Raw genomic sequence first — 25,514 nt, 5'->3', positions numbered from 1 at the left:
GCTTAGTGAGTGTTTATAAATGGGGATATGTCAAGGAACATTTTTTTGTTTGTTTGTTTTTGTTTTGTTTAGCTTATCCAATTACCCAATTGCATTACGCTTCCTCCCTACTGATGCTGATCCCCGCCGTGATTGAGGAGTGCAGTAGCCGACTGTATCTTTTCATCTGCACAAGGCGAGTTCATATGCGGATCAGCTTTGTGTATGGACAGCCACACCCTGATCACGCATTATCCCTCGACTCTGTGCAGGCACCATCAATCACTCACTCTCACTCACTTTCTTAACTGCTTATCCAATTAGGGTCGCGGGGGGAGGGAGGTGCTGGAGCCTATCCCAGCTTTTCAATGGGTGCAAGGCAAACAGTAATACCCTGGACAAGGTGCCAGTCCATCGCAGGGCAGGCACACATACACACACCCATTTCAAGGCAATGCAGTGTCTCCAATTAACCTTACTGCATGTTTTTGAACTGTGGGAGAAAATCGGTGCTCCTAGAGGAAACCCACACAGACATGGGGAGAACATGCAAACTCCGCACAGAAAGGCCCCGGACCGTCCTGCCTGGGGATCAAACCCAGGACCTTTTTGCTGTGAGGCGACAGTCCTACCCACGAGGCACTGTGCCGACCCTGACATCAGTCAGCCAGCTCAGCCAGCTGTGGTGTGCTAGCGTTTTTTTTACCGCTGCGCCGCTGAGTTTCTCTGTTGCATATATTACCAGTCAAGAGTTTGGACAAATCTTATTTTTATCAACCCTCTTTTAGACATCATGTCTGTATAAACGTTAAGATGGTGGTGGTGGTATAGTGTAATAGACCATTGTGCCACCTAAGCAGCCGATGCTATGAATAGAAAAAAGGAAATAATGGCTGTATTGAATATGGTTCACAATAAAATAATATCTGTCTGCCAACTATGTTTAATGACGTTGAATCCATACACTTTACAAAACAATATATCACCTTTCTCAACACTGTATTTAAGGCTTTTTCATCCATTCATTTTTTTATTTTACCACCGCTTTATCCTAGTCAGGGTCTGATTCACTGGGCGAAAGGCAGAAACACCCTAATCAGGTCACCAGTCCATGACAAGGCAAACACACACACACATTTACACACACCCACTCATACCCAGGGACACTTTATCTCCAGTTAACCTGACTGCATTTCTTTGGACTGTTGGAGGAAACTGAAGCACCAAGAGGAAACCCACCAGACACAGAAAGAACATGCAAACTCCACACAAAATGGACAATGGGCTGCCTCAAATGCGCGTTACTGTTGTTATCCAGTAACCCGCGATTACTTTTGGGTGGTTGTTTGTATTGTACACTTCCATCCACATGACAACTAAACCCATCAATGCAACCATTTATAGCGATGCCATATGCCTTTAGTTTATCGTACGAGTCCATATGCGTAAGGTGTTGGGGCCTTGGTTGAAGTACTGGCGACGGTGCAGACAGTACTGACAGACTTTCTTCTAAATAAACACATTTTATTGCAAAGCCGTTTCAGCGTTCTTATGCTAATAACAAACTGGTGCTGATGTGACAGGAGATTGTGGATTTCTTTATTTGTTTTTTATATTTTATGTGTTTTTCTCCCAATTTAGTGTAGTCAGTTTGTCTTCCGCTGCTGGGGATACCCGGTTTTTTGCAGTTGAAAAGGGTATGTTGCTGCTCACGCCTCCTCTGACCCGTGCGCAGCCCTTAACGGAACTCTTTTCTACCCATGCACTCTGCGCAGGCACCTCTATCCGCCAATCAGGGTCCTTACACAGCGTTTTGAAGACCCCACCCACATATTCTGGTCATCCTTTTCTGCAGGCACTGGCAATTATGTCCGCTAGATGGCGCCCAGCCGACCGATGGCAACACCAAGTTTCGAACCGTGGAGTTCAGAATCTCGGCGCTGGTGTGCTAGCGGAATATCCTGATATGTGAAACCGATACTAAAGTATAACTTTACCAAACCATGAACAGCCCTCATTTTAACACAAGGAGGTTGCTATAGCCATAATATTTCGACTTTAATCTTAAAATCATTTTAACTTTATTCTCGAAATTATTTCAACTTAATTCTCAAAACTAATAGTTAAAAAATATATACACTGTCTTAGTAATTTAGTTGTAACTTGTCATTTTTCTTTGTAATTGTAAATTTTGTGATCCTTTAATTCCAGTTCCAAAGCCGGAAGTGTAATGCATGGTAAAGTTTGGTTTCATATAATAAGCTAAAGTAATGGAAAATGTTGTACTAGTATTGGCATGTACCACTATTTTTGGGAAAGCATTTTGTTAGTGGAACAGCTTATGCACAAACAGAGACAACTCTACTAATAGAACTAAGGAGCCTGTCACGTACAAATACCAGGAAACAACCCAACATGCAGGAAGGAAAACAGAAAAAAGCTCTACTAGGAAAATAACTGCAAGTTATTAAGCAGTTATATCTTTAAATATGAATAGTTTTACCACACTGCATGCAGACACCGCTGATTACTGACTAAACATGTAGACAAGTAGAATATTAAAGTTCTAACCCTGATAATGACACTCTAAAACTGAATCTCATTGTATATCAGCATCCTTTTAAAGTGTGTTTAATAGTATTTAACCCAACCTTACATTATCCCTTACAAAATGTTACTTAAATGACTTGTGAAAGAATAAGCATCTCTCCAGCTGTCTGTCATCACAATTAGGTAACACCCACTATTCCCAACTCCTTATAAATAACGCAAACAACAGGTATACGGGTCTGACACTAAAAGTCTATAAGAAAGAGAGAGAGAGGACGGAAAAAAATATATGCTATACCATCTAAAGAAGAAATAAAATAAGAGAATAATCTGTGTTTGTGAAACTAATGGAATCTCCACCCAAGATGTAATTCTACACCATGGATGATCTACATTTACTCAAATTGATGTAAGAAATTTCAACTTGAATTGTCAGGTAAGAATAATAAAATTTACATTTTTGACAAAATCTGTTAAATAATTAAGTTTGCTGGTTATTGTATTAAGAATAGTTAATGGTTAAAAATAAAGGTAACACTGAACAAATGAGTGGAGGGTTGTAGTGTTTGTTTATTTATTAGGATTTTAATGTCATGTTTTTCACTTTGGTTACATTCATGACAGGAACGGTAGTTACTCATTACACAAGATTCATCACTTCACAAGGTTCTATCAAACACAGTTACGGACAATTTTGTGTCTCCAATTCACCTCACTTGCATGTCTTTGGACTGTGGGAGGAAACCGGAGCACCCGGAGGAAAACCCACACAGACACGGGAAGAACATGCAAACTCCACACAGAAAGGACCCAGACCGCCCCACCTGGGGATTGAACCCAGGACCTTCTTGCGGTGAGGCAACAGTGCTACCCACTTAGCCACCGTGCTGTCTGGGACGTAGCAAGTTCAGATGCTTTTACATGTATATTGCATAATACAATTAAGCAATTAACATAACATTCTGTGTGATGTGTATAATGTTTAACAGACACAGCTGACAGAGTAGCTCAGTGGGTAACACTGTCACCTCACAGCGGGGGGTATTGTTTGCACTTGTTCTCTTGAAGGTGAAAATCATTGCAAATCAATACAAAGTCAAGTTATTTTGACTGATCAACGAAACAACACAATGAAGTATATGTATTTTTTTATAGAGGATTAAAATGTTTTAGTTAATATTTGTTTAACCTGGCCCATGCAATGCTTTTGTCAGTGAATGTAATATTTATTCCTGTTTTTCTGTAAGGATTTTTGAATAAATTAATAATAATAATAATAAAGGACAAAAAAAAATCTATTTACATGTAAAGTACATTAACATTTTAAATAGTATATAATAATAATAATAATAATAATAATAATGAGAAGAAGAAGAAGAAGAAGAAGAAAATAATATAATAAAGCAATATTAATATTATATTAATAAAATTAGTAATATATTATTATTATTATTGTTATTATAACTGTAGGAATTTTACAGATCATGTTTTATAGTAAAAGCTGTGGCTTATTAAAAGTCATTTTTAAAATAAAATAAAATTGTTCTTTTATTAAAAAAGCAGGGCATTTTCACGATGGATGCCCAGAACCAATACTACGTGTCTCGGCCTATTTACTCCACACGTGCCTTCGAACATGCCAATGAAAAGAAACCCAGAGTGGCCAAGAGCTTTAGGGAAAGGCTCAGTAATTCCTGCAGGTTAGTATGTTTTGGCCTCTTTAAAGGTTTGAAAATGATTAGTATTTTGTTCACCACTGTAACCAAAACAGTGCATGTGTGTGTATGTTAGTGCACTAATATGTCATTTGTTTTAGTTGCTCTGCTAAATGTGTTTCACGGACGATTAAGAAGTTTTTCCCGATCCTTGAATGGCTCCCAGCATATCAGATCAGGGCCTGGCTTCCTGGTGACATCGTAGCAGGAATCACTACAGGAATGGTGTGCGCTCTGCAGGGTAAGCAGTGATCTTTGAATAGGCTTATCTTAAGTATTTATTTTTTTATTCAATGGCTTTGCATTTTGTGGTGGAAAAACCTTTAATAAAATACCTCAAAGACTGGATTGTGAGTAGAAAAAGATCACACCAAACAAGTCTCACACAGAGGTTCTGTGAATGTGATAACAAAATAAACATCCTTATATATCTTGTTGGTGACCTTGTAGGGCAGTGAAAGATTCCACTGTTAACAGAGATTTCTCAGCTAGAACATAGGAACTGGTCTAAACCAGCTAGAACTGGGTTTTGGACATCATACAATGCAATTCACGCACTTCTAATCACGTTCACCATGTACTCAACCAGTAACATTCCATTGTAGCAGTATTTTTGGAATATGACTACTGGCAATCATGCCCTAAGCATATCTACATTTTCTAAGTAGTAATTAATAATGTATTAATTCTTCCAGTGTTAATTAACATTTTTCTCTCCTTTTTTTTTCTGTTTTGCAGGCTTGGCCTACTCACTGCTGGTGAATGTCGGTCCAGTGTATGGACTTTATGCTGCTTTCTTCCCAATACTTACCTACTTTATTATGGGCACATCTAGACATCTCTCTGTAGGTAGGGTTGTTGCATCAACTGGATTATACTAATTTGACAGAAGTTGGGCTTAACAAGAAACATTAGCATGTTTAAAAATAAACTACAAATATACATTTTAGAAAACTATTTCTACTAAATGAATATGATTTTTTTACATATTAAATGTAGCCTGTAATATAATGAGTTCAGCCTTTCAGCCAGAACACCTGTAGTAATTAATATAGGTTATTATTTATTGTTTATGATTATATGTGGCCTGGCTTCGAGTCAACGGCTGAGCAGCTTTATTATGGGCACAGATGCCCTGGGTCCTATCTGTGTGGAGTTTGCATGTTCTGTGTCCACGTGGGTTTCCTCAGGGGCTTCAGTCTCCTCCAACAAGTCCAAAAAGATGCAGCCAGGCCTATTGGAACTACTAAAAATTGCCATGTAATAGACCGGCAACCCGTGTGTGTGTGTGTGTGTGTGTGTGGGAAGGGGGGGTTCCTGCCTTTTACCCAATGAATCAGACTCACCCAACCCTGACCAGAATAAAGTGATGGTAAAACAGACAATGAATGAATGAATCGTTAATAGCTTTGGTCATAATAATTTGATTCATTTATGTCCATCCGTATTAATAACTTAGAATTACATTTGTTTATATTATTAATTTATTTATCTTTAGTAACCACTTTATTAAGACAAGGGTTACAAGGGGTCTAGCGCTTCACACCTACAAACAATTTAGAAGAAACATCACAAATATATAATTACGTATGTGTAAATTTGTCTATCTATCTGTCTGTCTGTCTGTCTGTCTGTCTGTCTGTCTGTCTGTCTGTCTGTCTGTCTGTCTATCTATCTATCTATCTATCTATCTATCTATCTATCTATCTATCTATCGATATATATATATATATATATATATATATATATATATATATATATATATATATATACACGTATATATATATATACATAAGGATTTACCACACCAGCACCACCTACTGTGGCACCGTTTCACCTCAAAATTTCTAAAACTAATTATAATAATAAGCTCTAATAATAAACAATAACAACAAATAAATATAGAATATAAATAAATAAATATAGAAACCAAGTCAAACTAAAACTTACTTTAAGAATTAAAACTATAGTAACTCACCAACTGACCATTGTTTCACTTGTGCATAGGTCCATTTCCAGTTACCTGTCTGATGGTGGGTTCAGTGGTGTTTTCTCTTACACCTAATGAGAAGTTCCTAATACCATCCAATACGACTGTGAATGGCACAGCACTGATGGTGGTGGATATACCAGCCAGGGATGCCATGAGACTTTCAATAGCCACTTCTATGACTGTCTTAATTGGTATTTTTCAGGTATGGCTAAGAGTTTACCAGCTTTAACTTACACTATATGGACAAAGTATTTAGACACTTGAGCTTATTGGACATCCCATTTAACAACAAATGATATTAAAATAGAGTGACCCATGAATTAATTTAAATAGGTAAAATAAATGTATTTGATATTTTCTCTTTTGCAGTTGTGCATGGGTGCGGTCCAGGTGGGCTTCCTGGTTCGATATCTGTCTGACCCGCTGGTAGGAGGTTTTACCACAGCAGCTGCTTTTCAGGTTGTCGTCTCCCAGCTCAAACTCATCTTTAACATTGCAACCAATAACTACAGTGGTCCCCTGGCTTTTTTCTATGTAAGTTTTTTGATTTGACAAGATAACACTCACAAACGTTCTTAAAAAATCTGTAAAAAAAAAAGTCTGTAAAAACTAAATACACACAACTTTGTACAGTGCTGTGAAAAAGTATTTGCCTCTTCTTCTATTTTGCATATCTGTAACAATTGTTTCAGATCCTCAGACATAATTTTAGACCATACGGAGCCCCTTAGGGGTCACTAACAAGAAAAAAATGTGAAGAACAAAATCTGTACCCACAGTTTAGTAATCCATACTCTCAGTTTATAAACTGTACCCACGGATTTGCTAAGTGTACCCACAATTTAGCAAAATCTGTACCCACAGTTTAGTAATCCATACTCTCAGTTTATAAACTGTACCCACGGATTTGCTAAGTGTACCCACAATTTAGCAAAACTGTACCCACTGATTTGTAAACTGTACCCTTAACTTAACAAAACAGTGCTCACGGTTTTGTAAAACGTGCTTTCAGATTTAAAATCCGTGAACTTAATAAACAGCTGGTTCTTCTAAGATTTCAGTGCATCCGTGGCCACATACATACGTATAATACCCTAATATTGGATGATACATGTATTTATATTTATTATTGCTTACGTATTTATGAACGTTAGTCCTGTATAACCACCATGTGAACCTTAAAATTGTTTTGCTAAATTGTGGGTACAGTTTACAAACCTGTGGGTACAGTTTACAAGTCCGTGGGTATAGTTTATAAACTGAGAGTATGGATTACTAAAACGTGGGTACAGATTTTGCTCGTCACATTTTTTTTCTCGTTAGTGACCCCTAAGGGGCTCCGCAAGACCATTTCAACCAGAGAAAAAAATGTTATCCAGTGCAAAATGGCCTTGTGTAATAGAGGGGTAGTTACTTAATCAACAAATGAACTACATAAAATTAATATTTCCCATCAAAGTAAAGTGAGCTGAAATGTATCAACAAACCGTTCACAAAATACTAAAATGATGAGAAAGAGGCTTTTAAAAACATATATCAGTCTAAACAGAGTTACAAAGCCACTTCAAAGCTATGAAACTACAGTGAACCACAGTGAGAGCCATTATATTAAAACACAGAAGTACTTAAAAAGTGGGGTAGCTTCCCAAAAGCGGAACCAAATGAAACATATCTTAGGAACTGTAGTCTGCAGTCCAAACAGCTCATCTTACAAAAAAAATTTAAGTGACCCACAAGCCTTTAGGAACAATGTTGACAGATTAAAAACCCCTGTTGAGCAACCCATGGGCGACAGAGACAAGATAAAACTCTCAAAAATTACAGGAAAAAGGCAGCTCAGTTGGCGCAGCGGTAAAAAGCACACACTGCAACCAGAGCTGGATTCCGAATACATGGTATCGAATCCAGCTCTGCCTTACAATTGGCCTGTTGTTCAGTTGGGGGGTGGGACAAAGAGCCAGATTAGGGTCTCTCTCTGTCAGAATGGTGCAATTACGACCTCTGCTGGCTGATTAGAGGCACCCACACAGAGATGAGGAAGAAGTGCTCTTAGGGTGTGTCTTTCCGCATGCAACGCTAGGTGGCGCAACACTCATCAAGGTGTGGGTGGCAAAAATGCATCCGGCTTGCTGCCCATATGTCGGAGGGGATGTGGGTTAGCTTCGATCTCCTCGGTCAGGGCAGGGTTCGGCATAGGCAGAGAGGAAGCACGATGCAAATTGGATAATTGGACGCGCTAAAGGGGGTAAAAAAGGGGAGAAAATCAGACTCAACAGGGACCCATCTTTCTTGGGTTTTCTCAATAAGAACATCATATCTGCAGTCAAACATGGTGGCGGCATCGTGATGGTGTGGGGATGTTTTGCTGCTGTAAGGCCTGGGTGACCTGTCATATCTATGAAAACATAAATTTTAAAAAATAAAAAAGAAAGAATATTCAGACATTGGTCTGTGACTAGGAGCTGAAAAATAATTAGGTTACAATCTGAAGCACAAAATGTCAACATTTAAATGGCTTATAAGAAACAAAATTAAGATTTGTATTATTTTTAGAGATTAAGATTCTGAGGCATAATTTAAGCAATTCATAATCAAACTGTGTGGCTTTATTAAAAAGATTCTACAAAAACAGAAGGTTAAAGACTGATGTTCAGTTATCAGATGCATTTGGTTGCAGTTACTGCAGCTGCTGCTAAAGGTGGCACAACAAGTTTACTTTTTTGCAGGGATAGCATTAGTTATAGTTATAATATTATTATAGTTATTAAGTTATCAAGGTTTAGTTACATTTATAGGATTTAGCAGACGTTTTTATCCAAATCGACTTACAGCTTTGACTGTATACAATCTAAGCAATGGAGGGTTAAGGGCTTTGCTCAAGGACCCAACAGTGACAACTAGTCCAGTACCTTAGCTGTTAGGCTACAGCTACCATATAGTTATTGCAAAACAGGGCAAATCCCTTTTTCACAGCATTGTAGCTTTGACTAATTCAGTTATTATGTAAAAAGTACCATTTACCAACTAATATACTAAACTTTTGTTTGTGCTTTCTTGTTAGACTATTGGAGACATATTTAAAAACATAAAACAAACCAACATGGTGGACCTGATCGCTGGCATACTGACCATCATTGTTGTAATGCTTGTAAAGGAGTTCAATGCCAAATATCAAAAGAAGATGCCAGTTCCTATTCCCATCGAAGTGGTAGTGGTAGGTATATACTTTGTTTAACAGTTTTAAACTTCACCAACCCACACATAATAATAATATAATATTAACTAAAAGTATATTGCCTGTTTTACTAATTATGTATAATCATACGTTATTACAAAAATCAGATCAAACCCCTTAAAAAGAATGTGTGACCTAGTATCTTATTTTTAGTATTAACATTAAAGTTAAAATTAGACTTGTCATAGGACTTATCATAGAACAAGTCATGGTCATTGTTACACAGCCGTCCAGGTCCCAAACCAATTCTAAACAATATATCAGAAACAACAGCACTGTTGGTGTACTTGATGTACATCTGTAGTACAGTATTTTGCATTCAGTGGCGTAACTACAGGGGGGCAGGTGCACTGGGGCCCATGGAAGGGGGGGGGGCATGCACTCAACCACCCACCTCACTGCCCACCGTTGGCTGCACGTATTATGCATGTATTATGGCAAGCCAAAGGGGCCTGAGGCACTGAGGCCCATGAGCACCTAGTTACGCCACTGTGTGCATTATAGGTAACAGCTCAGGTGACTGAAATACTTCACTGTGTGTTTATTAAAACAACAGAACTGATACTACAATAAAATATCAATTTCTGTATTTATTTATATTTTACTAAGAACATCCACATAGCAACAAAAAATATTTTATGCCTAGTCAGGATAATGTCCTGATATCGACTTCACTTTCTTTACTATTCTGTCTTACAAAGCATGTTTATTTAAAGCACTGCTAAATACTGGCCTGAATTTTAACAATGATGTGGATTCTGCCTAGTTACATTTACCAAAAGGGCAGTTTTCACACCACCCTAAAGAAATATTTGGACTAATTTTGATTAAATGTTTTGCTAATAAGTGAATATCAATATATGTAAATTAAATATGTGACCTATATATGTATATGTAATATACTGTATGTGAACTTGAACTATATTCACCACACCTGCACACATACCATGTATAATTCATATCTTGTACAAAACCTGTACATCTTGGACTATAATAATTAATCCAAATCTTATATGTTTATATTACTCATTCCTATTTCATAATTTTGTACATCTTTACATTAATAGACTCTAAACAATACCTGTATATATCGAACAAATGGTGCTATGTAAGTAAGGTTTACGTAAGTTAATGTGTATATTTTTTTGTATTTAATGTGTATTACAACTGTGAGGGACTATGCACCTAAGATTTTTACTCACCTTTAACACATGTGCTAATGTGATGTTACAATAAAGTGATTTGATTTAATATGTGAATATTTAGATGATTGTCTCACATCTGTAGAGCACAAACATTTAAATCACACCTAAGCCAAAACATCAAGCTCAACAATAGTTTTTTTGGACTATTTTAAGTTTGAAATGTTTAAAATGTGACATTAGTGTTCTAATAACTTAATTTCAAAATCAACATTTGACCAACATTAATTTCAAAACCAAATGGCAATCAGCCATTTAAGAGGAGTTTTAAAGTTATCCAAAATTGTATGTACATTTATGTAATTTACCTGTCGTATTTTATCTTATTGATATTTTTTTTTAAATAGACAGAATGTTTGAATTTGTAACTTAAACTATGATATCTCTCTGGTTTTGTATAACAGACAATTATCGATGCAGGAGTTTCATATGCACTGGACCTTAGCACCCATTATAATTCTGGAATTATTCGCACCATCCCAAGAGGGTAAACATTTTTTTTATTACATTAAATATGGAAATGGTGTGACATTGTAGACTTTTTTATTTATTTTAAAATCTTCAGTTGGTTTGTTTCCCCAAATTTTTCACCAAGTTGGATCTTCTCTCTCTCTCTCTGAAAGCCGAAGCTGTCACATGCACAGCTGCCGATCACTTTTTTTCACTGGCCAGAAGCGGGCCCTCACAGAGTGCAGAATCATGTGCAGAGAACCCCGTACTGCCATCTGTAATGAGCCACCCCTGTGATTAGTACAGAGGGCAGTGCAGAGGTCGTAATTGCCCCAGCAATGAGGAACCATGTTTTAGTTATTGTTCCTCCTCGTACAGACACACAGGCAATCATGTGTCTGTGTAGGTGCCAGGCAGAGCTGGCATAGCAGAGCTGATATTAGAACTCGGCGGTTTGAAGCTCAGCTCTGCCATCTGGCTGGGCTGGGTGGCTACATGAACAATGATTGGCTGTTGCCCATACAGGGTGGGAAGCCAGATAGGGACCTCATAACTGATGCAATTACGACCTCTGCTGGCTGCGCAGATTCGAGGAATAATGCTTTAATCAGGGTGTGGCTCTCCGTACACAAAGCTGATCCACATATGAACTCGCCTCGTGCAGGTGAAAGGATGCAGTCGGCTACTGCACACGTGTGTCAGTCTCGCTCTCCTCAATCAGAAGTGGAGATCAGCATCAGTAGAGAAGAAGCGTAATGCAATCGGGTAATTGCATACCACTAGATTGGGAGGAAAATTAAGAAAAATAAAAAATAGGTCATTTAAATGTTCAGGACTTTTACTAAATTTTTACTGCAAATATAAGATTCATAAACATGGACGACTTAAACCTGAATCATACTGTGCCTGATGGGTTTCTTTGTGCTTACAGGTTTCTTCCTCCTAGGCCTCCAGATGCATCACTTTTCAGCAGCTTTGTGGGTCCAAGCTTTTCCACATCAGTGGTGACTTATGCTATAGCGATATCTGTGGCTAAAGTCTTTGCCGCAAAACATGACCTTGTCGTTGATGGCAATCAGGTATAGAACTTGTACAATAGATAATATAAATGAAGGAAACCTAGTTAATAGTAGTGTTCTCATTTTGAGACAGAGTGTATTGACCAAACCTTAAAAGGTCAACATTACCTGCTGGAACTGAGATAAAAGGGAGGCAAGAACAATCAGGGAAGACACGCTTATCAGTGTTAGCTAAGGATTTTTAAAAAATATTTGAGCACATCAGCATACCGGCACATTCTCAGTTTCTAACTAGCCTCCTTTTTTCAGGAACTGATAGCGTTTGGGATCAGCAACATTTTCTGTGGCTGTTTCTCAGGCTTTGTTACCACAACTGCACTCTCACGTACTGCAATCCAAGAGAGCACAGGCGGCAAAACTCAGGTAAAAAGACTACAATAAATAAATTAACCCATATAAATGATCAGAGCAATACCGAGGGGCACAGTGGGACTACATGTATGAACCCATATACACAAACACAGTCAGTTAGAGCAGGGTTTTTTAAACCCTGGTTCACAACCCTTGGGTGGGTCATGAGTCAAAAAAGGGGTCGCAGAGGAAAATAATAATTATTGAATAAAATTTTAACAGGTACATAAACACACAACTTGTACATGTATGCCCCCTTGTGGCGGCCTTAGGTTACATCTTGTAAACCACAGTAGGACCAGATTGCCCGAGTTGCGGTACAATTCATGGACAAAATGTGGGTCACTTAAAAAAATCTGCGGTACTTAGCTCTGCCATCCAGCTGGGCTGGGCGGCTACATGAACAACAATTGGCTGTTGTTCAGAGGGTGGGACAAACCAGACTAGGGTTCCTCATAACTGGTGCAATTACGACCTCTGCTGGCTGATTGATGGCGCCTATGCAGAGTTGGGGAATAATGCTGATCTGCATATGAACTCGCCTCATGCAGGTGAAAGGATGCAGTTGGTACTTCACACATGTCGGAGGGGGCGAAGCTCCTCAGTCAGCAGTATAGGGTTGTATCAGTAGAGGTGAAGCATAACGCGGTTAGGGTAATTGGATACAACTAGATTAGGGGAAGAAATTGGGGGGAAAATAATCTTTATAATAATCTATATAATCTATTTATCTATACACACAAAAACACCAATACAGGACACATGAAGGGGGAGTGCAAATATACAGCTTTACCTGTACATATAGATAACATACAGTATATCTCTATACTTTTAGGGGGATTACTAGGGAATCTTGGCAGTCCAAGTAATCATGTAATCACTAAACATGTACGTACACGTGCATGCATGTTCTTTTAAAATGTAATTATTGATGTGTTTGCAGATAGCAGGGATAATCTCAGCTCTGATGGTGCTGATAGTGATCGTAGCTGTTGGTCCTCTGCTCCAGCCTCTTCAAAAGGTGTGTACAAAACTGCAGAAATGAAATACAGAAGTATATCTATTATACCATTAAAAAGTATTTCCCTTATTTTATGTTAAATGGTTTTAGATTCTTATACAAAATGTAATACAAGACAAGGAGCGCACAGAGAGACACAATACAGATCATTTCAATTATTTTATTTTTCCCCAGTTTTACTCCCAGTCTAGTTGTATACAATTACCCAATTGCAATTCACTTCCTTTCTACTGATGTTGACCTCCAACCCTGACGTAGGAGAGCCGTGACTAACACATGCCCCCACCAGCAGAAGTGCAGTAGCCCAATACATCTTTTTCCCTGCACGAGACGAGTTCATATGTGGCTCAGTGTTGCGCACAAAAAGTCACACACTGATCCCCATTATCCCCCGTCTCTGTGCAGCCACCATCGATCAGCCAGCAGAGGTCGTAATAATTGCATCAGTTATAAGGCATCCCTTATGGCATCCATCCTACAAACGAGCCAATCACTGTTCAAGTAGGTGGTTGCAGTTCTGAAATTCGAACTCATGAGTTCAAGATGCCAGCTCTGGTGTGCTAGTGTATTTTACCACGCTACCTGAGCACCCAGTCGATTATTCCTAAAGGGAAAGATTGTGCACTACTTGTGTTAGTCAGGATAAAGACAAGATATTTAATAATTTTTTTTAATTTGTTTTTTTGATAATTTACTCTTAATTTCATGCCTGCAACATATTCCAATAAAGTAAATTAGATACTTTTATCCAAAGCCAATTAAAATGGTAAACAAATAAAAGGCCCAACAGTGGCAACTTGGAATTGGTGTGGCTTGAACCAGTGACCAGTAGCTTATCAGCTGCGCTACCACTGCAGTGGTAAACACTACTACACATTTCTCACAGTGTTTACTTGTTCTCACATTACTGTTTTCATTCAGAATGTCTTTTTTAATTAACCCATTCATTTCCTCTGCACCTGCTTTAGTAAAATGAACACTAGTCAAGCACAGTGTAAGTGCAGACTGTGGGGGGATAAAGGCACAAATTGCACAGTGTTCATCACCATTCTACATCTAGCCCTGACCAAATTTGAACAATAATACCTGAAAAACTAGTTTAGTTGTAGAATAATCTAAGTATTAAGCATACTTGCTTACTTAAACTTACTTAAACTCATACAAGCCTGTGTTACCTTTTGAATTTGCAGTCAGTGCTGGGAGGCCTTGTCGTTGCTAACCTGAAAGGCATGTTTATGCAATTGCAAGATGTGCCAATACTCTGGAGGAAAAACAAGACCGACTGTGTAAGTCATAATGTTTACTAAGCAAATAAGTTTATACAGTCAGGTTGAATTGGCATCAAATGATTGGCATCTTTGGTAAATATGGTTAAATGTCATGATCAAGTATATAATTTGAAGTTAAGTTAATTAGGCAATATATACATATAAATAAGTATATACACCATGTATAAATTACAACAGCGTATTAGGGCCACTGTAAAAATATTTTTAAGTTCCGATTTTGAGAATAAAGTCGAAATATTACCAGAATTAAGTTGAAATTATTTCGAGATTAAAGTCGAAATGATTATGAGGATAAAGTCGAAATATTATGGCCAAAGAGTGTGCAGCCCTCGCAGGCTTGTCAGTTCAGAGAAGCACGTGTCTCAGTACCTGGATCGGCATGCATGCGCCGAGGACAGTTTAGAATGAGTGTTATTGTGGTTATCCAATAACCCGCGATTATTTTGGGTGGCTGTTTGTATTGTACACTTCCATCCACATGACATGAAGACTATACATGTCAATGCAATCATTTACAGCGATGCCATATGGCTTTAGTTTATCGTACGAGTCCATAAGGCTCGGATGAAGTACTGCTGAAGACGCAGACGCGAGCATGCCGGTTGCGCACGTTCTTCTAAATTAACCCAGTTTATTGCAAAGCTGTTTCAGTGTCATTATACTAATAACAAACTGGTGCTGATGTTACAGGAGATTGGGGATTTCTTTATTTGTGAAACTGATATGAAAGTATAACAAATCATGAACATCCCTGATTTTAACACAAGGAGGTTGCTATGGCCATAATATTTAGACTTTAATCTCGTAATTATTTTGACTTTAATCTCGTAATATTTTGACTTTTATTCTCATAATATCTTGACTTTAATCTCGAAATCGAAACTTATTCAATCAAAAATATTTTCTTTAAAGTGGCCCTAATACGCCGTCGTAATAAATACGTAGTACATCATATAAATACATAACAGATTCCTTTCATTCATTAAACAAAATCAAAAAGATTAGATAATTCAAATAAAATGAAAAGTTTGTGAATAATAGGCTCATAATTAACAGTGTGTTTATAGAATGTAGCTACAAACCAAAAGTCCCAAGAGGATGCATGTGTATTTTAGTCACACACACTGAGAGGAACCTGACTGGAACTGGGTATTTTTTTTAAGTTTAAGTCATTTTATTATAACTTCACTGTCGCATACACCACCCATCCATGCTGACTGTGGAGAGCCACAGACTAGTCCACCACCCCTTCAACACATATGAAGCCTTACAAAGAACCCTAATACATACAAAGAGAAGCCAGAAGCTAAATGGTCTAGGGGTCTAATGGTTTTGTACAAATGTTAATGAATTTTTATGAAGGAAGTTATTAATTCTAAGGCTTAAGGTAAAATGAAATTTCGTGTACTACACATTTCTTTTTTTATGCATTTTCTCCCCATTTTACTCCCAACTTAGCACACTCAATTTTGTCTTCCGCTGCTGAGAGATACCCGATTGCATCCGAGGAGAGCTTGTCGCTGTGCACGCCTCTTCCGACACGTGCACAGCCCTCCTCTTCTCGCCCATGCATTCTGCACAGGCGTCTCCTCCACCAGTCAGGGTCCTTACACAGCTTATGAAGATCCCACCCCACACATAGTCGGGTACCCTCCCTGCAGATACGGTAGCCAATTAGTATCTGCTGCAGGCACTGCCAATTATGCCTGCCAGACCCGTGGCAACGCTATCTATCTATCTATCTATCTATCTATCTATCTATCTATCTATCTATCTATCTATCTATCTATCTATCTATCTATCTATCTATCTATCTATCTAGTGTTTTTAGCTGCTTTACATGTCAACATCTTGGACATTTTGACTAACCAATTGCTAAATGAATTGCTAGTATTGCTAGGACTGCCTCATAGTGCAGATAAACCAGTAAATGTAAGGCACTTGAATGCTACATGAATAAAAAATGTTAAATCACTAAACACAAGCGTTAAATGTTACATTTTACAGCAAGTTGCATATTACATGGGAAATTACATAGGGCCTTATATGTGAATTGTTTAACCCTGTGCCAACTCCCAACATAGCTGATATACTCCATTAGTAAATTATCAATCCCTCTATAATTTGGGTCAGATGTATTACAGGTTTAAACAGCCCTGCTCTGCTCTGCCATGACCGCAGGGAATGCATTTTGTTAATGCATTTTGAAAGTTATGTGCTTATATTATATTTTCTTTTTCACAGTTAATTTGGGTTTTTACATTCGCCGCCTGTATATTTCTGGAGTTGGATCTTGGTTTACTGACAGGCGTGGTGTTCCAGCTGGGTACTGTGGTGGTCAGAACACAGTTGTAAGTAGTATGTTTATTTATTCGCTGCAGCAAGATATAATACGATTAAAAATATTAATATTCAAGCTATGTTTGTTAATATTTTTTCCTTTAGCCCGACCTGCTCAGCACAAGGAAATATACCCAGCACAGACATCTACAAGAACATGAAGGACTATAAAAATGTAAGAAATTGAACATCAGAGCATATGTTCTTATAATTGTTGTGACATTTGGGCCACCCAGACTTCTTTACTGTAGACTTATTATTTCTATAATAAGTGGCTTGATGGGTAGCACTGTCACCTCAGAGCAAGAAGGTCCTGTGTTTGATTTCCAGGTGGAGCAGTACTTTCTGTGTGGAGTTTGCATTTTCCCCCTGTGTCTGTGTGGGTTTCTTCTGGATGCTCTGGTTCCTCCTACAAGTCTAAAGACATGCAGTCAGTTTAATTGGAGATACTAAAAATAGTCCTAAGTGTCTATGTGTCTTTCCTTTAATGGACTGGCAACCTGTCCAGGGTGTTTCCTAGGATAAACCTGTGATAAAACAGACATGAATAAATGATGAATTATTGCTTGCATGTGTGCAACAAGTGAGACTACTAGTACTACTAGAAACTACTAGACTACTAGAAACTAGTATTGAGGTCCAGTTGAAAAAATTAACGACCACTGTTTTTAAAAAAAAAAAGTGACTCTAATCCAATCACAAGTTACTCATATACTTTTTTTGTGAACAACTGTTTTATTGTTTTTTAAAAACTTGTTGTCATACATGTTATCATGAACACATACGAACATAGAACACCCCCCCCCCCCCCCCCCCCCCTGAAAAAACAAAATGTTGGCCGAAAAAACAAAAATAATTAAGACACAGACAGTACATAGCAGAGCGTATACATAAGAACAACAGCTTCATAAAAATACAAGACAGACACAAAATAAAAATAAGAATGGCAATTAAATAACAACTCTTGCGAGAACATAGTAAACACTGATTGGAGCGCCTTCTCCCAAGCATCTGTAGTTCTACACTGGGCTCCATGTATACGAGCAACTGAAAATTCCAAAGAAATAAGTGCAGACAAAATCCATTGCCATCTTGAGATGACATGAGGAGGCTAGTTACTCATATACTTTTGAAGAGAAATATAGATTCTTTACATGTCTAAATGTTTTCTTTTAGATTTTGGAGTGTCCTGGAACAAAGATTTTCAAATGCACTGCACCCATATATTTTGCTAATATTGAATTCCTTAAAGACCGGATCAAGCATATAGTAAGTAGACTTTGTTCTGAATGTTTGATCATTTTCCTCAAGATTTAAACGAGCTGACTCATAATATTTGTGCTGTTTTGTGGATAGGTGGGATTTGATGCTGTGCGAGTGTTCAAGAAAAGAAACAAGGCATTAAAGAGAATTCACACAATGATTAAAAAGGGGAAATTAAAGGTCACTAAGGTACATCTAACATTTCCATTTTTTGCTGACACACAAATAACCGCTTAATGTTGAATATGCTTAGTTTAGTTCTCACTGTTGCAGGACGGTTTGGTACCAGTGGAGCCTCTTGGAGTGGATAATCAGGCGTTTGAGGCTGAACCAGCGCCCAATCAGGAGGATGGAGTTTCGCAGGCAGATGCCGCCCAAAACACTAAAGATATTGAGCTGCAGGTGGACTGGAGCGCTGCACTGCCTGGTGACATGAATGTCCCCAAAGTGGACATCCACAGCTTTGTGATGGACTTCAGTGCTGTATCGTTCCTGGATGTGATGGCTGCAAAATCCCTCAAACTGGTGGGTTTTTTATTCTGAATTCTTTATTCAAACTTTTAAGAATTATTTTTTGTATACAAAGGCATAATCATACCATTTATAGAGGTTCTAAAGGCTTTACAACCCCTAGGATTTAGGAAGTAGTATGGGTTCTATCTGGAGCTTGTGACTATTTAAAAACCTACAGTTGAGGATTTCTCAACTTAAATACAGTGGAGCCAAAAAGTATTTAGTCAGCCACTGATTGTGCAAGTTCTCCTACTTAGAAAGATGAGAGAGGTCTGTAATTTTCATCATAGGTACACTTCAACAATGAGAGACAAAATGAGAAAAAAAATCCAGGAAATCACATTGTAGGATTTTTAAAGAATTTATTTGTAAATTATGGTGGAAAATAAGTATTTGGTCACCCACAAACAAGCAAGATTTCTGGCTCTCACAGACCTGTAACTTCTTCTTTAAGAAGCTCTTCTGTCCTTCACTCGTTACCTGTATTAATGGCACCTGTTTGACCTCGTTATCTGTATAAAAGACACCTGTCCACAGCCTCAAACAGTCAGACTCCAAACTCAACCATGGCCAAGACCAAAGAGCTGTCGAAGGACACCAGGAAGAAAATTGTAGACCTGCACCAGGCTGGGAAGAGTGAATCTACAATAGGCAAGCAGGTTGGTGTGAATAAATCAACTGTGGGAGCAATTGTAAGAAAATGGAAGACATACAAGACCATTGATAATGATCTTGGGGTCAAGATCTCATCCCGTGGGGTCAAAATGATCATGAGAACAGTGAGCAAAAATCCCAGAACTACACGGAGGGACCTGATAAATGACCTGCAGAGAGCTGGGACCAAAGTACCAAGGCTACCATCAGTAACACACTACGCCGAGAGGGACTCAAATCCTGCAGTGCCAGGCGTGTCCCCCTGCTTAAGCCAGTACATGTCCAGGCCCGTCTGAAGTTTGCCAGAGAGCATATGGATGATCCAGAAGAGGATTGGGAGAATATCATGTGGTCAGATGAAACCAAAATGGAACTTTTTGGTAAAAACTCAACTCGTCATGTTTGGAGGAAGAAGAAAAACCCAAGAACACCATACCTACTGTGAAGCATGGGGGTGGAAACATCATGCTTTGGGGCTGTTTTTCTGCGAAGGGGACAGGACGACTGATCCGTGTTAAGGGAAGAATGAACGGGGCCATGTATCGTGAGATTTTAAGCCAAAACCTCCTTCCATCAGTGAGAGCATTGAAGATGGAACGTGGCTGGGTCTTCCAGCATGACAATGATCCCAAACACATCGCTCGGGCAACGAAGGAGTGGCTCCGTAAAAAGCATTTCAAGGTCTCCAGACCTCAACCCCATAGAAAAATTGTGGAGAAAGTTGAAAGTCCGTGTTGCCCAGCGACAGCCCCAAAACATCACTGCTCTAGAGGAGATCTGCATGGAGGAATGGGCCAAAATACCAGCTACAGTGTGTGCAAACCTGGTGAAGACTTACAGGAAACGTTTGACCTCTGTCATTGCCAACAAAGGTTATGATACAAAGTACAGTCGAATCCGGTTAATCGGACCACATCGGGATGCGATCGTTTTGGTCCTAATAACCGGCTGGTCCGATTACACGAACATGCCCTATGTTACAAGACGGGACGTGCTATAATTTATGTAACATATTAAATGTTTATTAAACCTTTATTGTGCGATATACACGTATAGCGAACGTACAAACAAGAACTACTGTTGCTTACGAACTTTGTTCATTGAAAATTAAATTTGCAAACAAGTTTTTCGAAACGATCTACAACACAATGTATAGGTGCTCAGCATGCAAAGCATAATAAAAAAAAAAGTTCTTACTAAATTCTATCTTGTTTACGCTTGACTTCATTTCGCCGAAAAGCGGAGATGCAGATGGATCCAATAACCACGCTGCTGGCTACTGGGTGCTTCGTTGTGGGAAAGAAAGTGGTGGGCGTGTTCACCTCCCGCTGGTTTTGCTCTTGTCAACACAACTTTTCGGATTTCCTTACCTTTGATAAAAGCATAAATTTTCCCGGGGAGCCCAGGAATCCTCCCGTATCTCGCTGACCCGCTTTGCATCCGCTCTAAGTGGTGACTTGTGGCTTCTTTTTCTTATTCGCTCTCACGTTCTTTGGTCCGATTAAACGGAATTTTGGTCCAAATAAGTGAATAACATTACACGTACATAATAGGATTTGTTTCGGTACTTTAGGATTCGGTCCGAATAAGCGGCTGGTCCGATTAACCGGTGGTCCAATTAACCGGATTCGACTGTATTGAGTTGAACTTTTGTTATTGACCAAATACTTATTTTCCACCATAATTTACAAATAAATTCTTTAAAAATCCTACAATGTGATTTCCTGGATTTTTTTTTCTCATTTTGTCTCTCATAGTTGAAGTGTACCTATGATGAAAATTACAGACCTCTCTCATCTTTCTAAGTAGGAGAACTTGCACAATCAGTGGCTGACTAAATACTTTTTGGCCCCACTGTATGTCATTACCAGGTTGATTAGTTGCTTGATGACGTTATCTTGCACCAAAAACTAATTAGAACTTATTTTAACACTATTTGCTGTACGTCTATTATTAATTTTAAGTTTAGTCTAAATATATTGAAAACTAACTGTCGAGGCATATTATTATGACCACTTCCTACTTTTGAAGACGGCAGGGCATAACTCATGAAGAAAGTCATGTTTCGTGATTTGGCTTGGTGGGTACATAAGGTGTGGAAGGCACTCTCAAAGATTTGGGTATGAATCCATCCTTGCAGATCATCTACACCCATACATGCTGTTTGTCTTCCCTGGGGCGGATGAGATGTTCCAGCAAGACGATGCGACATGTCACACAGCTAGAAATGTTTGATACGTCGTGCTTGCTCTATGGATCCTCCCCCACGCCCCCTCTAGCAGCTGTGGGATGCACTGCAGTTAGCATGGCTCCAAATACCTGTGACAACCTAGCAGGACCTTATTGAGTCACTCCCAGCCCATCTAGCTGCTGTCTGTGCTGCAGATGGCGGTTACTTTGGACATTAGCTGGTGGTCATAATAATGTGACTCAACAGTGTATATTTCTCATAAATCTAGGGCAAATGGCATGACAAAATTTAATTTAATGAAAGTTTAATTACTTGTTTCTTTAAAGTTGTTTTACTTGTTTTTACTCTTCACAGATCATAAAGGAATTTTTACGCATTGGGGTCAACGTCTATATTGCCGGTTGTGATGGTATGACTGTTAGACTTTACCACAGACAGGACTAAAAGATGATGAACTGAAACTTTTGTTAGAAATGATTTTATTTAATACATATGGTTTGTTTAATCTAATTCAAATTCTCAATTTTTTCCCCCTGTAATTTTCCCCTGCCTTTGTTGCTCTCAGCTTACTCACAAGGGGTATTCTGGTCCTGGAATTTGCTATGAGACAATGTCTATCGTAAAAAAAAAGGCTATACAAATAAATCTTTGACTTGACTTGAGCCATATTTTTAGAATAAACAAACCTTGCTAATTAAAAATAGTATTTAGACTCATACAGCTAGATATGGAAGTAAAAACATATAAAGTATAAAGTATTATTGTAGGTACACTTGGTTGATTGTTCTGTGTGATTTACCTGTTACAGATGAGATTGTTCTGAAAATGGAGTCAATGGGATTTTTTGATGAAATGGTGAACAGAGGCATGCTCTTCCTCTCTGTACATGATGCTATTCTCTACATTAAGATGGAAACTGGCAGTGACATAGATGACCCAATGGCAGAGAAGGTACACACACACACACACACACACACACACACAATTTGTCTCCCTATATAAGTCCCAATATTTGTCTTATAAGGCAAAACATTACAATAATTTATTTGGACATTTGTCAGTTAAATATGAGGTTTTAAGAATATTAATTCACAAATTCGTATATTTGTTGTATTTAACAAAATGCCCCATCTTTTTTCAGAAATATGGGTTTGTAAAAAAGACAGAAAACCAATATTTTACTATGCTATTTATTTAGAATTTTTTTAAATACCTTAAAAGGAAGAATTAATACAATGAAAGAGGATTTTGCACTATATTGTCCACATGTAATGATGGAAATTTGTAATGTGTAAATCTTGGTGCAGTTCTGAATGTGTAGAAGTGATTATACCCTCATTGCCACTAATCATAAAAATCTTAAAAACAGTACCTGAGAAATGTTACTACACAAACATGTGGCTTGTTTTTACATGGGGGCTGACTGGATGACAGGGATTTAACATCTTTTTCCAGGTACCAGGTTTTATTTTGACATCAAGCTTTTTTCCGTGTTTTGTTATTGTATAAGAAGAACGTGTTCTATACACATCAAGCAAAAACATGTGACCTACACGTGCTAAAAATGTTAACCCTTCTAATTATTATTCAAGTTAAAAGAAAACACACACACACACACGCATACGCTATTGTTTTTTTTACATTTTTACCTTTTCGGTCTTATCCAAAACGACTTACAGAAGTGCTTCCATAGTAGACATTACCTTACTCTAGTTTAACAGTCCAAGAACACAAATCTGCTGAAAACCTTGTTAGAACCAAAGTTAGTGTTTTTTTTGTTGTTCATTTAATGTTACTGTACAACACTATAGAAATGTACACAAAGTCACAGCCTGCTCTTCTCCAGATAGATAATAACTTTTAATCAACACACATTCTAAAAGATATATAAAAATGGATCAAGCAGAAAATGCCACAAAGTGTTTTTGCATTATCATCTAAATAAAATAAATAGAATAATAACAAAATCAGAACAGTTGCTACATGTCGCAAGGATCACACTATCCAAAGCGATGTACAATTGTGACTGTATATAATACAAACAATTGAGGGTTAAGGGCCTTGAACCAGCAAATTTCTGATTAAATTCACATTTGTGGCATTTGGCAGGCGATTTAATTCCAAGCAACTTCAACTGAGAATTGAGAGTTAAGGGCTTTGCTCAAGGGCCCAACAGTAGCAGATTGGCAGTGGTGGGGCTCGAACCAGCAAAAAAATTAGAAAAAAAGTGTTTGGACATCAACCTATTTAAGATGCTGTGACATAAACTGAGAAATCCCAGAATGGTCTTAATTTCTCCTCCTCACTGTTGTATAGATTTGATCAGCAGCTATTGGAAACGCTACTGCTGCTAAATGTTCCACATTATTACAGGTTATGGTACTTGATGTGCTTAAAATTGAATTCTTTATTTTCTGTTGTCAAGATCTCACAGCTGGTGGATGACAAAATGCCACCACCTTTCACTGATGATGAAGACTCGATTGAGACCTACGACAATCAACGCATGGTGAGCGCAACACATAATTTCTGCTGTTTGAAATTAATCATTTAATTATCAGACAAAAATCAATATATATATAATTCTGATAAAATGTACATGGTAAACTACGTAAACTACATGGCCAAATGTTGCTGCAGCCTACACTTTTTTTAATGCTGGATTTTACAACATTGGAGAAATGATTCACTTTCATTTGGCCACAAGAGCTGATTTCAGGATGTGATCACCTGACCATGTGCTTGTTAAACATCCTATTCTAAAATATGACTTTAGTCTTCTGGAAAAGCTTTCAACAAGATGTTGAAGTCTGTATGTGAGAATGTATGCCCAGTCAGTCAAAAATGCACTTGTTCATTGGTATTAGAAGATCTGGCTTGTGAACAACGTTCCAATTCACCCACTTTCACTTCTTCCGGGATCAATACAGTATCTATCTATGTGTCTGTCTGTCTGTCTGTCTGTCTGTCTGTCTGTCTGTCTGTCTGTCTGTCTGTCTGTCTGTCTGTCTGTCTGTCTGCCTGTCTATCTATCTATATCTGTCTGTCTGCCTGCCTGCCTGCCTGCCTGCCTGTCTGTCTGTCTGTCTGTCTGTCTGTCTGTCTGTCTATCTATCTATCTATCTATCTATCTATCTATCTATCTATCTATCTATCTATCTATCTATGCCTGTCTATCTATCTATCTATCTATCTATCTATCTATCTATCTATCTATCTATCTATCTATCTATCTGTCTGTCTGTCTGTCTGTCTGTCTGTCTGTCTGTCTACTTACCTACCTACCTACCTACCTACCTACCTACCTACCTACCTACCTACCTACCTACCTACCTACCTATGTACCTATCTATCTATCTGTCTGTCTGTCTGTCTGTCTGTCTGTCTGTCTGTCTGTCTGTCTGTCTACCTACCTACCTACCTATCTATCTATCTATCTATCTATCTATCTATCTATCTATCTATCTATCTATCTATCTATCTATCTATCTATCTATCTATCTATCTATCTATCTATCTATCTATCTGTTTGTCTATCTGCCTATCTATCTAAAGATGTTTAATTTATAAGTATAAAATTGTTTTGGATATTATTATATCTAAACTTTTTTTTGCACTTTATTTACAGGCTATCCATGGACTCTCAAACTAAGCACAAGAACAAGATATTCCTAATGAGAGTACACAGG

At 38.1% G+C, this 25,514-nt stretch overlaps 1 protein-coding gene across 1 annotated transcript; it reads left to right on the top strand.

Annotated features, from left to right (window-relative positions):
- The first annotated feature begins 4,104 nt into the window (after positions 1-4,104).
- Positions 4,105-25,514, top strand: slc26a4 (solute carrier family 26 member 4). Its single transcript, XM_063006294.1, has 20 exons — positions 4,105-4,229; positions 4,346-4,485; positions 4,983-5,093; positions 6,252-6,439; positions 6,607-6,771; positions 9,299-9,451; positions 11,079-11,161; positions 12,056-12,203; positions 12,453-12,566; positions 13,498-13,575; positions 14,766-14,861; positions 17,109-17,215; positions 17,310-17,379; positions 18,381-18,473; positions 18,561-18,656; positions 18,741-18,992; positions 22,180-22,234; positions 22,634-22,776; positions 24,251-24,334; positions 25,454-25,514. The coding sequence occupies exons 1-20, from the start codon at positions 4,105-4,107 to the stop codon at positions 25,475-25,477; spliced, it is 2,325 nt and encodes a 774-aa protein (XP_062862364.1). The 3' UTR covers positions 25,478-25,514.

The sequence above is a fragment of the Trichomycterus rosablanca genome, chromosome 1 (assembly GCF_030014385.1).
Source record: "Trichomycterus rosablanca isolate fTriRos1 chromosome 1, fTriRos1.hap1, whole genome shotgun sequence".
NCBI lineage: Eukaryota > Metazoa > Chordata > Actinopteri > Siluriformes > Trichomycteridae > Trichomycterus > Trichomycterus rosablanca.
Note: the sequence above shows the minus strand (reverse complement) of the source record. Positions and strands in the feature narration are given on the sequence as shown.